At 39.1% G+C, this 15,095-nt stretch overlaps 1 protein-coding gene across 2 annotated transcripts in view; it reads right to left on the bottom strand.

The window, feature by feature from the left end:
- Positions 1-15,095, bottom strand: part of INTS14 (integrator complex subunit 14) — a 33,080-nt gene that overhangs the window by 4,627 nt on the left and 13,358 nt on the right. For both annotated transcript variants that reach the window (XM_043555135.1, XM_043555134.1), the window contains exons 7-11: positions 14,243-14,335; positions 12,923-13,067; positions 11,546-11,679; positions 2,357-2,475; positions 88-153 (exon numbers count right to left, since the gene is read on the bottom strand). In XM_043555135.1, the coding sequence (XP_043411070.1) occupies positions 88-153; positions 2,357-2,475; positions 11,546-11,679; positions 12,923-13,067; positions 14,243-14,335 (557 nt within the window). The remainder of the gene's footprint in view (positions 1-87; positions 154-2,356; positions 2,476-11,545; positions 11,680-12,922; positions 13,068-14,242; positions 14,336-15,095) is intronic.

The following is a 15,095-nucleotide window of genomic DNA, read 5'->3' as shown; positions in this document are numbered from 1 at the left end:
CCCCACATTCATAACTACTGTGAACCATTTATTTTTGGCACACATCCCAGGGCCCACCCTTTTCCACTATAATTCTGACAGTCTTACCTTATAGAATGTCTGTGTTTTTTCGGGTAGTTTCCTTGCATTTCTTAAAATCTTCTGTACGTCTGTCTATCAAGGGTAAAAAGATTTCAACATAAGGATTCTGTGGTAACAGGGGTAAGAATACAAAAGGATATCCCTAAATGTTTAGAGAAATGAATATGGGAACAGAGAATCTCTTGTGAGTTAATGTCACTGTTCTGTTCAACATTAGTAAAGCACCTCCCTCCTTCAAAATGTTTGATAATAAATCCCCTTGGTGACAGAAATGAACTTGTCTCACAAAAACAAACCCAGTAAACTCATATATCTATGGCCAGCCGCTTTTTGGCCAGGGCACCAAGACCTGGGGGGAAAAGAATAATACTCTCTTCAACAAATGGTGCCAGGACAACTGGATATCCACATGTAAAAGAATGAAGCTGGACCCTTGCTTCACACCATATACAAAAAAATTAACTCAAAATGCTTCAGAGACCTAAATGTAAGAGGAAAAACTACAAAATTCTTGGAAGAAAACACAGGGGTAAACCCTCATGACCTTAGATTGGTAATGATTTCTTAGTTATGACAACAGCACAGCAACAAAAGAAAAAAAATTCTGACAAATATTCACAGGAGCATTATTCACAATAGTCAAAAGGCGCAAACAATTCAAGTGTTTGTCAACTGAATGAATGGATAAATGTAGCCATCATCAAAAGAAATGAAGTACTGATACATGCTACAAGATATATGAACACTGAAAACATTAAGCTAAGTGAAGGAAGCCAAACACAAAAACCCACACATTATATGAGGCTATTTATATGAAATATCTAGACTAGGCAAATCCATAGAGACAAAAAGCAGATTAGTAGTTGTCACGGGCTGGGGGAAGTCAGGAATGTAGAGTGACTTGCTTAATGGGTACAGGGTTTCCTTTTGGGGTGATGAAAATGTTCTAGAGCTGCACAGTGATGATGGTTATATAACATTATGGTTGTACTAAATGCCACTGAATGGTTTACTTTAAAATGGCTTAAATGATAACTTTTATGTTATGTGTATTTCACAATTAAAAAATTCATCCAAGGGTGCCTGGGTGGCTCAGTTAGGTTAAGTGGTTTTGGCTCAGGTCATGATCTCACAGTTTCATGAGTTTGAGCCCCACATCGGGCTCTACACTGACAGCGTGTAGCCTGCTTGGGATTCTCTCTCTCCCACTTTCTCTCGCCCCTCCTCTGCCTGCTCTCTCTCTCTCTCTCTCTCTCTCTCGCTCAAAATAAATAAACTTAAAAAATATATACAACCAGACCAAAACAAAATATAAAAAGTAATTTAAGAAAAAAATCAGCAATCCTTGTGACAGGGGAGTGCTGGGATCAAGGATGGCAGGAAAGAGAGAACCTGATTTTCCAACAAAACCCCTACCCTCTTAGCCACGACAGGACGTGTCCAGTCTCCACGGAGAGGGGGCTAAAAGAAACTGTGCCATCAGCCAAAGCTATTTCCCTTGTCAGGTGGCCTAACCGCCTCTTCTCATTTGGCTTCGGTTGAATTCATTGGAGGAACAAAGAAAAAGAAGATGGTGCTCAAATGAGAAAAAAGGCTCAAAAATGATTTTTAAAAACAGGCAGAAAGGACTATATGTCAGGGGAAGGAGAAGCATCACTGAGTACCTTGCCTGAAAGCAACATACCTTGTGACAGTATCATCTTAGCTTCCCATGAAAGTGTGTTTGTAGAATTAAAGTGTAATGCCATTGCTTGGGTTCTACTGTGGGGACAGAAGAAATAACCCCATAGAGATTTTTATATCTTTCTCAAAACTGTTGTTAAAGATAAAAACCCATTATGTCAATGCCTCACTATGTCAAAAATTTTACACTGAAATTCAATGCCAGGAAAATGTATCTCTCTAGAACCGACATGCTTCCTTTTATCAGACCAGAAAAACCATATAATCCTACATGCTGCTTTTTTGACCTTGGTAGCAGGAAGCGCAGAGCCAAATTGCTCAAATATAATTATCATTTGCCTTGGGTTCCTGGCACAATTGTCTCTCCTCTTCCTCTAGGTTTTTTACTGCTCTAAATTTTCTAAGAAGTGATTTTGCTGCATACGTGTTTTACTGTAGGCCACCTCAATTCTTTTTTGGAAATAATGACACACATTAGAAGTAAATGGATTACTAAGTATCAAAGGAAAGGAAAATCAAATCAAAGATCTGCCTGCTTGCCAGAATCCCTCCTCCTGTGCCCAGTGGAAAGCAACTTGAATGGTAGTATTACCTGTAGGCCACTGGGTTTGATCCAGACAGTCACATTCTGGGCATAACTGCGTTTGTTTTTGGGCTGCAGGGGGAATGGGCTTTTATTGTCATCTTCACCATAAGGGTTTTCTTTAGCATCTTAAAAGAAAAAGACATTGTTAAAATGATATCTGGCAAAACATAATCAATTACATTTCCAATTAGGCTAAAAGCTCTTTGAATCATTCAATCTTCTACATCCTGTTACTTCCCTAATTAAGAAAATCTATTAACTTCCCTCGGGTTAGGGAATCTGTTTGTAATAGAAAGCCACTGATGTAGAAGTCTATAAACAATCAACTGAGGCCCATGTAGGTAAAAAACCAAAACAAAACAGCTTAAGTTTTCAAAGAGACAAGCTTCACTTATCTGCTTTATAAATTGAGTTCAGAGAGAATAATACAAATACATGCAACAATACTGAAGTACGTATTTAAAAAATATATAAAAATACATAATACAATTCTATATAGTCAAGCCCAGCACTCTCCAACAGAATTTACTACAATGATCAAATGGCAGTCACTAGACCACACGGCCATTGGACACTTGACTTGTGGCTAGAGTGAGGAACTGAATTTTACATTTTACTATCTTCATTAAATTTAAATATCCTCAAGTATCTAATGGCTCGTGGGTTGGACATCAGTCTAGGCACTGAGAAAATTCCAAAGGAAAATTACATATAGCCAAATTAAAGAAAGAGCATAAAAAATATTTTTTGGTGAAACATATCCCAGGTCATCATAGTTTATTAGTTCTTGTTTCCAAAGATTAAAAGCCAGGTTGTTTTTCAGTCATGTGAATAAACAAGGATTTCTGTTTTTCTATTTGCTTCCTGAGCCAATGAAACTTTGCCACAAACTTACAAAGCATACTTACATCTACTGGCTCATTTTATCCTGATTATTACCACCTTCTGGGGTAGACAGAGCAGGGATCATTTCTCCAAGTTCAGGGAGTTTAACTCCCTTGCCCAAATGTTCATGCTGGAAACTGGAATTAGCCTAGTTTCTCTGAGTGAGAAGCTCTCTAACCCCAATCTTGTCATTAATTTAATGTTTTATACTGGCCCCACAACTCCTGTCAGTCCCCTCTCCTCCGAGCCCCTCCAGAAGTACTGGTCCAGCTTTTCAGACCTATTTCCGTAAATACTTGTATGTATGTATGTATGTATGCATACACACACACACACACACACACACACACACACACACACACACACTTTTTAGCCAGGCCAAGGCCCCAGCAGTCTTTTTCCATGTAACATGTTTATTTCCAACTTCTCTGCCACTATTTCTGTTATTTCCTCTGCCTGGGGTGTTCCCCTTTCCTCATTCATTTATTCCCTTACTCACTTATTCACTCATGAGCTATATGGTCGACCCACCATGTAGCAAGCACCTGCTAGTGTGACTGGAGAAGATATTTTTCTGGATTCAAGAAACTTACAGAATAAAGAATATTTATTAAATTCCAACTATGTGTCAAACATTTTACATATAGACCTTCTCTCCTTAGAGCAACCCTACAGGGTAGATATTATCAGTCCCATTAAAGATGAGGAAACTGAGGGTTAGACAGGTTGGACCTTCACGGGTTTCACAGTGACCCAGCTGGGCCTGGCTGCAAAAGCAACAGGTTTTCTATCACTGAACGCCACTGTTCCTCGCATAAACTTACACTCTAGGTCCTGATCCTATCCCACCTTCTCCATGATCTGTCCCAAGTTTTCCTGGCACACGGTACTTTCTCTAGACCCTTTTCTACTATAGCACCCAGTATCAGTACCAAACATTTCAACACCTGATCAAAGTCTATCTTGTACTGCCTCTAATTGTTTGGGGACTTTATGTGATAACTGGCTTGGGAGACAGAAAATACTGCATTTATGAATAAAGAACAGGAGACTCTTAGAAATAAGAAATATGATAGCACAATTAACCAAAAAAAAAAAAAAAAAAGACAGCTGCAAGGTAAAACTGAAGATAACTTACAGGAATTAGAAAAAAATGGAAAAATGGGTGGAAGGAAATTATACACAAAAATCATAAACAGATGTTCTAGAAAGGGAGAAGAGAGAATACGGAGAGGGGAAAATCAAAGACATAATTCATGTTTCCAGAACTGAAGAACATGAATTGCTAGATGGAAGGGCCCACTGAATGCCCAGCACTATGAATGAGAAGACCAACAACTAAGGACATCATTCTGAAAATCCAGAACACAAGGGACACAAAGAAGCACCTCCAGGAGTGCAGAGAAAACAGAGCATCAAAGCCCTGACAGCATGGCACTAGACTCTTAACAGCAACACTGGAAGCCAGAAAGGAAAAATAGAGCTATGCTTCAAAACTCTAAGGGAAAGTGATTCCAAGCCCATAACTCCAACAAAACCATCAACTGAGTGTAAGGGATGAAATATGAACATTGCCAAATAGGCAAGGTTTCAAACATCTACTTCCCATGTATCCTTTTCTCAGGAGGAGTCATGAAACAGGAGAGCCAGAGGAGAGATGGGAAGGCTGACAGCTCTCCAACAGGCCTCGAGAACAACCAATTCACTTTATGAAACAAGAGGAAGGGAAATGATACTAAGGGGAAGAAAAAAGAAAACTGACAAAATTACATACTGGAAGAATGTACCTGGAAGGTAGGAAAGTAGGAATTAGCAGTAAGTACACAAAAAAAGGAGCAAAGAAAAACTAAGTAGAGAGGAAGGCCACGAGAGCCCTGAGGGAGGACTGCCCTCATCTGCCACTGGCTGCCCCAGAGCCTGCTTGCCCAGTTATTTCTTGAAGTCTCTGAGCAACCTCAGAGATCGGAGTGTCTCTCTGATTATTGCCTTCCTTTTCATGTTAGGATACAGCTGACCTCTGAACAACAAGGGTTTGAAATGCACAGGTCTACTTACACACAGAATTTCTTCCATAAATACAAGTACTGTAAGTGTATTTTCTCTTCCTGAGGGTTTTCTTAGTAACATTTTCTTTTCTCTAGAATACATTATATAGTACACATACAAAATATGTGTTAACTGTTTGTTATCGGTAATGCTTCTAGTCATTAGTAGGCTCTTAATAGTTAAGTTTTGGAGGAGTTAAAAGTTATAACCCCCATATTATTCAAGGGTCACCTGCACATTTATTTTGCCTGCTAGAAAAAAAAAAGTGGGGCAGAGAACAAGGAATTGCAAAACAAAATGTAACTTGGTATACACCACATGGCTTAGTTGTAATTAACACATTGTCTAACAAGGACAACCAAGAACACTATAACCGCACTGGAAGGATACAGAAAGGGAAAATGTGCTTCTTGGAGGGGTGGGTTGGGATGGTGTTGATAAGAGAGCTAAGTAGTGAACCTTAAAAAGTCAAAAATATGACATTTAAAATGAAAAAAAAGTTAAGAAATAATTATATATGTATATTAATTAGAAATGTAAATATCAAAAAAAAAAAAAAAAAACCCATCCCCAAATTATACGTTGTTAGTGGTTGTTTCTAGGAACAGAATGAGAAGTAGGAGGGAAAGGTATAAACAATGGTATTGTTCTGCATGCCTTGCTGTGACTATAAATAAATAAATAAATAAATAAATAAATAAATAAAAACAACTTCTTTGACATAGGCCATAGAAATATTTTTCTAGGTATGTCTCCTCAGGCAAGGTAAACAAAAACAAAACTAAGCTATTGGGAGTACACCAAAATAAAAAGCTTTTTGCATGGAAAAGGAAACCATCAACAAAACAAAAAGGCAACCTACTGAATGAGAGAAGGTATTTGCAAATGATATATCTGATAAGAGGTTAATATTAAAAATATATAAAAAACTTACACAATGCAATACCAGAAAAACAAATAATCCAATTAAAAAATGGGCAGAGGACTTGAACAGACAATTTTCCAAAAAGACATACAACTGCCCAACAGGCACATGAAAAGATGCTCAATATCACTAATCATCAGGGAAACGCAAATAAAAACCACAATGCTATACCATCTTGTACCTGTCAGAATGTCTACAATAAAAAAAAAAAATTAACACACACACACAAAATAACAAGTGCTGGCTAGGATGTGGAGAAAAAGAAAACCTTGGGCAATGCTAGTGGGAATACAAATCAGTGCAGCCACTGTGGAAAACAGTATGCATGTTCCTAAAAAAACTAAAAACAGAATTATCATATGATCCATCAGTTCCACTACGGTATTCAGCCAAAGAGAATGAAAACACTAATTTGAAAAGATATATGTATCCCTGTGTTTTTTGCAGCATTATTTACAATAGCCAAGATATGGAAGCAACTCATGTCCTTTGATAGATGAATGGATAAAGAAGATGTGATATATATACACACACACAAGGGACTATTATTCAGCCATAAAAAAGAAAGATCTTGCCATCTGCAACAACATGGATGAACCTAGAGGGTATAATGCTAAGTGAAATAAGTCAGAGAAAGACAAACACCATATGATTTCACTCATGTGTGGAATTTCAGAAACAAATGAACAAAGAAAAAGGCAAAACAAAAAAGCCCAGACTCTTAAATATGGAGAACTGGTGGTTGCCAGATAGGAGATGGGTGGGAGGATGGGTGAAATAGATAAAGGGAACTAAGAGTACACTTATCATGATGAGCACTGAGTAATGTAATTGTTGAATCATTATATTGTACACCTGAAACTAACAGTGTACATTATACTTTTAAAAAAGGAAAAGAAAACAATAAAAACAGCAGGATCTACCATTTATATATCTATTGTGTGTCAGTCACTTTATGCACATTCTCTCAATAAATTCTCTCAACAACCCACTAAGGTAAGTTTTATTATCAATTATTACTTGCTGTCATAATGGCAATTCTAACCTCATAAGACTGTCACGAGAATTAAAGGAGATTACACACTTCATTGTCTAGCAGAGTGCCTGGTACAAAGTTAAATTCAACAAAATGTTAGCTTTTATTATCTTCATTTGAAGAGAACAAACCCTGAGGGAGAAAAAAATGAATATGGGGCAAAGTAAAAAGCAGTTCAATTTGAATAAAGAACATGTGTAACAAACCAAGCACTACTAGATTGGAAACTAGATTAGAAAGGAACTTAAATGCTACATCTTAGATCATCAACAAGTATCTGCGTGAGAATGTCACAAGTCTAGGTCAGGGGTTGACAAACTTTTCCTGCAAAAAGGCAGGCAGTAAATATTTTAGAGTCTGTGGGTTATATGGTCTCTGTTGTAACTACTCAACTCTGCCACTGAAGCAGGAAAGCAGTCCTCGATAACACATCAATTAATGCATGTGACCATGTAATAAACCTTTAGAGTAGAACTTTATTTACAAAACAAGCAGTGGGCTAGTGTGGCCAGCAGGCATTGGTTAGCCGACCTCTGATCTAAATGAAAGGTAAAAGAAAACCAGACCAAGGCAAGAGCAGTGCAAACAAAAAGGTAGAATAAATTCAGGAATGCCAGAGACCAGGAGGTGAGCAATCTCTTCACCCTAACACATACACATGGCTTCCTGCGCCTAGTGCTCTCCAATTACTGCCTTACTTCTTTCCTCTTGTGGCAAACTTGTCATCTTCGTTTCCTCATCTCTCACTCATTCCTCAACTTGTCTCCTGTCTAACCACAACTGAAGCTACTCTTACAAAGCCACAAAAAATGTCCTGTCGACGTCAAATGATTCTTTCCTCTTCATTTCCATTCCTTCCTAAAACTCTTTAGTCATTTACAACATTCTGTGGCCTCTTTCAGATTAAGTTCTCAAGGTGGCAGTCCTAATCTTCCTGTTGGCCTCCATTCAAAGGAGATATAATGCTCATATAATCTAAAGGCTTTTCTTCAAATCAGGAACTCATCTTCAGCGAGGATGGTTTTTCTGCACAAGTCCTTATGCCCTGTGTTGACATTATATTAACTCCGGAGGTTGCACCGTGGGTTTCACTGCTTCAGAAATGGGTTAGTGCATTGCTTGGTTTTGGGGATCCCCACTTCAGAATTGGGAGTGTCAATCTGCATGGTGCAGGACTCATGAGACTTTTGTTTATTTATTTATTTATTTGGAGGAGGAAGAGCAGAGAGAGAGAGAGAGGGAGAAAATCCCAAGCAGGCTCTGCGCTGTCAGCACAGAGCCCAGTGCAGAGCCCAATGCAGGGCTCAAACCCATGAACCTGAGCCAAAACCAAGAGTCAGCTACTCGACTGAGCCATCCAGGCACCCCAGGAGACTTTAATTTTTATAATATCTGGAAAAGCAGGTAGAAACAATGGGTAGAATTTTTCTTGTCATCCTCTCACTAAGGGAGTAGACGTTCCACATTCCTAGCTTTACTCAGAGTTTTCAGTTTTATCTTATTTGGAAGCAAAGTCATATTCTCTTTCCCTGTGTAAGCTTTAAAACACCAGCCCCTGCATCCTAGATCAAGAGCTGGCCAACCGTGGCCTTCTTTTTGAGTTACAAACGGTTTTTATATTTTTAAACAGTTGGGGGAAATCAAAATAATATTTCATGACATGCGAAAATTGTATGAAGTTTAAATTTTGGTGTCCATGAAGAAAATTTTATTGGAATACGTCATTCCCATTCATGTATGTACTGTGCTATAATGGCAGAGTTAATAGGAGTTATAACAGAGAGCACATGACCTGCAAAGTCTAAAATATTTATTATCTTGCCCTTCACTGAAAAAGCTTGCTGACTCTTGGTCTAGCATCTAGGGTGTATATTTAGTCAAACTCTTTTCTAGGCATATATGTGCATATATGCATGCACATACATATAAGACAGAATATGTAGGTCATGTATCTTACATGTGTATGAGACAATGTACTTTCTTCTTGACTCTCTATTGTTTTGGTTTCTGTGACATCACTTTTTTCTACTTTTCCTTCTGCCTATTCCTTCTCATTTTCCTTTACTAGCCAGCGCCCTTTCCACTGTCCCCACCAGTTAGTCCTTCCTAGGGGTTTGGTCCTTGGCTCCTTTTTTGCCTTAACTACACACCTTCCTGAGGGTAGGGCTTCTTAAAGTGTGGTTATGGATCACCTGGACTGTTATCACTTGGGTTATATTAAAATTGTAAATTCTTAGGCCAGAATTCAGACCTACTGAATTAGTCCTACCCCATCTTTAAGTGGGGCCCAGGAAACAATTTTTAAACAAGTTTTTTTTTTTTTTTTTATGTATACGAAAAATGAAATGTGTGAACCACTACTTAAGCTTATGCTCATTTTCACCATTTTAACTATCAGTGATATGCTTATAACTAAAAATTATATATCCAACTCTGCCCCCTCTCTAGAACTCTTCCAGGAGTTGTCTTTAGGCACCTCCACTTAAATCTCATAGGCATAAACTCGAAATGCACAAAAGATGTCTTCCCAAACCTACTCTTCCTCCTCTGTTCTGTTCATTTTTTTTTTAAGTTTTATTTATTTTGAGGTGGCAGGGAGGGAGAGAGAGGATCCCAAGCAGGCTCCGTGCTGTCAACACAGAGTCCAACACGAGGCTTGAGCCCACAAACCATGAGACTATGACCTGAGCTGAAATTAAGAGTCGTATATTCAACCAACTGAGCCACCCAGGCATCCTTTTCTCTCTTTCAATCAACAGTATCACCTTTCACCCTGCAGTCTAGTTCAGAAACCTGGGATCATTCTTGACACTTCCATTTCCTTTATTCCCATATCCTAAGAATGTTGATTCTACCTCCTGAATATCTTTTGCATGGATCCCCACCCTATCTATTCCCAGCCACTGCCCTGTTCTGGGCTCTCATCTTTACATCTCCAGGACTGTCACAGTAGACTTCTAACTGCAGGATGCCCTTACCTTTCCAAATCCACACTCCACAGTATTATCTTTCTAAATGTAAATTTATTAGCTCTCACTTAATTTCAGCCAAACTGCACAACTCCAGAGGCTCCACTGCCCAGAACACAAAGTCTACCAACTGGTATCTCCACTGTTCTCACATGCACCTCCTTCAGTGGCTTCCCAGTACCTGCAGAATAGTTTTAGCTCTTCACACTTCAAATGAAGCCTGCCCTATTCCAGCCATTGCCAAGCTCTAACCTAACATCTGGCCCTCCCACCACTACCCTCATCCTTTGTGTTCCAGATTTGTTTTTCTATAGGTGTTCCATTTGTCCAGGATGCCCCCTTTGCCTTCATCAGCTCAGTACATCTTTTTCTTCAAACTCCAGCTAAGGTGTCCTTCCTCTGTGAAGATTCTCCTGAGTTCTCTGGCAGAGATGATCATTAAAGCCAACTCTGATCTTGTACCAGTCTATGTTTATTATTCCACTTTCCACTAGACTTTGAGCAACTAACTCCTGCTAACTCTTTTATCCCCTGAAAGGTTGCTTGGTAGATGTACCTGAAATTTAAATGGGCCCAAATAAGTCAAGGATGACTCTACAGTTGGAGCCTGGGTACCTAGAAGTATTTAGGCTTCCATCAGTAGGGGCAAGGAAATCAGAAGAAGTAACCGTTTAGTGAGGGAAAGGGTGAGAGACACTGGTTTCTGTAACAAACATGCTGAGCTTAGTACTAAGGCAGAATATCTAGGTGGACAGGTCCAACTAGGAAATGGAAATACAATATGCAAGTTCCAGGGAGAGATCGAGTAGGACCAGAGTGATGGATCTAGGGGAAGCTGAAGCTGTAATGGTTGACGAGATAACCAAGAGAGAATAATAAGCTAAGAGAAGAAGGCAAACAGCATTCTGAAAATCATGAGGCAAGAGAAAACGACAAAAAGACAAGAAAATACCAGGAGAATGTAATGTTAGGAAAGGTGAGGGAAAACACTTTCCAGAAGGAAGGGAATTAAATTCTCTAGGAATGACTGAGGTTACCTGGTTTGAAAATAGTGCACTGGAGAAAAAAAAAGTTTATAGACAGTATCTTTTCACCCTAAGCAGTGAAAGTATTTACATTTACTTAAAGCAACCTAAATGTTGGTTTTCCTTGACATAAAGTTAAAAGTTCAAACATCAAATTCTGTTGGGGTTCTCCATGCACATATCCAGCATCAGAGACCACAGCACACCCCTAAGGGAGATCACACAGCTCTCTGACTACACAGTCAGAGCCATTCAGAATAGTAGACAGAAAACAAAGTCAAGGTAAGTAAAATCTGATCTGGGTTATACCTGAAATAGGACCCAACTGTGCCATTTTCCCTAGCCATGGGAGAGGTTCTGGGCCAGGCTCAAAGAGAGACATCATGAGGTTTGATTTCTTCTTGCTGTCAGCTTGGGAGTAGAGCATTCCATGCCATTCAGGACTAGATGGAGAGAAGATGGAAGACCAGAAGAATGTCAAGCCTGGGACTGTAAAGTTAACAGCTGGGAGCCTGGAGTCTGCTTCAGATTCTTTGTCTCCTTCTCTCCCTGCCCTCCCCCTCTAGCACTCTGTCTCTCTTTCTTAAAAATAAACATTAAAAAAAAAAAAATCACAAGGGCAGCAAATAGCCACAGAGGTCGGAAGGAGTAAGGGCTGCAACCTATGTTTCAGCTGCCTCCTTGAGTCATTCACAGCAACACCAACACAGGGAGTACTTCTAACAAAGGGCACAAAGCCATCACCCAACTCCGTTCCTGCCTCTCAAGGGGCCCCAAGGGATTCTCATATTCAGAGCCAGTACAAGTAACTCAGCAAACTAATACCTAATAAGAATTGTATTCTTCTTTTTGGACTAGGTAATTTTAACTCAAGTAGAAATAGAGCTTCATTTGAGTACTCCTAATCTCTTCATCTTCTATACCAGTCAACCCCAGGTGATGGCCAGAAGATGATCAGTCACCTCTTCTTTCCTAACAATAAGTATTATAGAGAGGGAAGCAGATGGCTTTGCAAATTTCAAGACTGCAGCACACGTGAAAGCTAGAAAGGTTTTCCTCATAGGGAAGGGTTATAGCACAGTGGTTATGAGCATGGGCTCTGGAGTCAGAATGCATGAGTTAAGAACCCTGGCTCTTTGGTTTACAAGCTGTGTGACCCTGAGCAAGTTCCCTGACCTCCCTAAGCCTCAGTTTCCTCATCTATACAATAGGGATAACACTATATACAACTGTTGTTGTGAGGGATTTAATGAATTAATACATGTAAAGTGACTACAGGAGTGCCTGGCACATATACGATGTTCAACCAATGTTCTTGGCATCTTGTTTTCATATAGTTCTACCTCCTCATTTTATAGCTAAGGAGGCTGTGAATATTGCATAAGATCTCACAGCAAGCAGTAGCACTGTTATAACTAAGTCCAGATTTCCTGGATAAAAATAGAAAAGAGGAAAATAGAGAAAGGATATAAAAGCAATATAAATAAAAAAAGTCTCACTCTATACTGACTTTAGGGGATGATTTAAAGAGCAGTTTAGAAGGTGATGGTAGGTGGGAAGGGTATGGCAGGGAGAGGAAAAAGATGACAAGAATATTTCTATTTCCTTCAGAAGAGTCTAGGAAATCCTTCGCTTTGTAAATTGATTCTCCCTTTCATTCAACCAAAGGTAAACAAAGTTTCTTACCCTAATTGAACTATTGCCACCATTCCTTCCACTTTTAGGCTGCCATGGAGCAGGACACAAAAGTTGGGTATTTTGCCTGCAATCTGATTGGCTGAGTTTTCATCTTCATTGTCATCAGTTATTCCAGTACCCACCTCATCACCTTCTGTGAAAAGAAAACAGGTCAGACTGAGATTAGCTACAAAACTCCCAGACCCCAATTATACTCCTAGGCTGTTTCTAGCCTTGGAAGGAGAGTATTTGCTTATAAAGGAATATTACTTATAAATTGCTTATATGGGAATAAATAAGAAAAATTCTTATTCTGGTTTTCTTATATCCATATAAAAACCCATTTTCCCATATTATATGAATTCCATTTATATGGAACATCCAGAATAGGTGAATCTATTGAAACAAAAAGGACATTTACTGGTTACCTGGGCTTGAGGGATATGGGAAGCTAGGGGTTGACAGCTAAAAGGTTCCTTTTATGGTTGTGAAATTAAAACAGCAGAACCAGTTTCTTAGTACATTAGGCAACATTCAATTTTTATATAAAAAAATTTTAAGCTTATTTATTTATTTGAGAGAGAGAGAGAGAGAGAGAGAGAGAGAGAGCATGCGCATGTGAGTGGAGGGAGAGGCAGAGAGAGGAGAGAGAGAATCCTAAGCAGGTTCTATGCTGTCAGCATGAAGCCTAACATGGGGCTTAAACCCATGAACAGTGAGATCCTGACCTAAGCCGAAATCAAGAGTCAGACACTTAACTGACTGAGCCACCCAGGTGCCCAAGACATTCCTTTTTTTTTTTTTCTTTAAATGTGTATTTTTGAGAGAATGTGAGCAGGGAAGGGGTAGAGAAAGAAGGGGACAAAGGATCCGAAGCGGGCCTGGCACTGACAGCAGACAGCCTGATGTAGGGCTCAAACTCACCAACCATGAGATTATAACCTGAGCCAAAATCAGATGCTTAAATGACTGAGCTACCCAGGCCCCCATTCCATTTTAAAAAATCCAATTCAGTAGGGGTGCCTGGGTGGCTCAGTTGGTTAAGCATATGCCTTTCGATTTCAGCTCAGGTCACAATCTCACGGTTTGTGAGTTTGAGCCCCACATCAGGCTGTGCACTGACAGTGTGGAGCCTGCTTGGGACTTTCCCACTCTGTCTGCCCCTCCCCTGATCATGCGCTTTCTCTCTCTCTCTCTCTCTCTCTCAAAACAAATACATAAACATTAAAAAATTAAAAAAAAAACCCGATCCAATAACTATTCCTTTCCCCCAATTCTTCAGATCATAAGGTGCTTCATCTTTATAACCAGAATAGGAAAAGAACTCACCTTTGTTAAGTGCTATTGGTAGGACCAGATGTCTGGACAGAACTGGGGGACTAGAAATATCAGCTATATCAATAAATCCCACTATTTCCAAATCTGAAAAAAAATGGAATCAACACAATTAATTCATGCCATAGGGAAGTACATTATTTTCTACGTACTGGATGTCACAAATACAGTACTTAGGTGAGGAATTCAGATGCGCTGACTAGGAATGTTATTAGAAGTTTCTCTGGATGATTCAGAATTTGCATTTTAAATAGCTGAAGAAATAATACTACCTGCCTTTCATTTAATGATTTAAGTTATAAGACAAATCAGCTAGACTTTATTTTTATGAGGCTAGGTCCCCAGCCAAGATGAAAGCTTCAAGGTTGAATCCCTGTTTAGTCAGGGATGCTCTGGTCAGCAGGGGGCATCGCAGTGTAGCACGTCCACCAAGCCACCGTCGCAGGAGGAACTGCCATCCTGGGACAGTAAAGCTATCATTAAAAACATTTCTGTGAGAAAGAAATATATTATCTATAAACCCAAGGTAGCAGTATAACCATGACAATGATTGCTTTATAGAAGCTGTATTAAAGACCATGGGTATTTGTTGAAAACCTAATAGGTAAAAAATGAAAGTTTTATCCCAAAGTACTTTTTTTTTTAAACTTTATTTTCTGATTATATAAATAGTAGAAAAACTTGGAAAAACACTAAAAATTGTAAAGAAGAAAAGTCAGTCGTTCTTCACCGTCAAAGGAAACCTCTCTTAATATTTTATTGAATTGCTTTTCAAGTCTTTCTTCTAGGCACAGACATACTCATATTCTCAAAACGATTTTTAAAAAAATCAGAGTCACAGTGAGTA

Source organism: Prionailurus bengalensis, chromosome B3, assembly GCF_016509475.1.
Source record: "Prionailurus bengalensis isolate Pbe53 chromosome B3, Fcat_Pben_1.1_paternal_pri, whole genome shotgun sequence".
In the NCBI taxonomy this organism is placed as follows: Eukaryota; Metazoa; Chordata; class Mammalia; order Carnivora; family Felidae; genus Prionailurus; species Prionailurus bengalensis.
The sequence above is the reverse complement of the archived record's forward strand: the minus strand, read 5'-3'. Positions and strand labels throughout refer to the sequence as shown.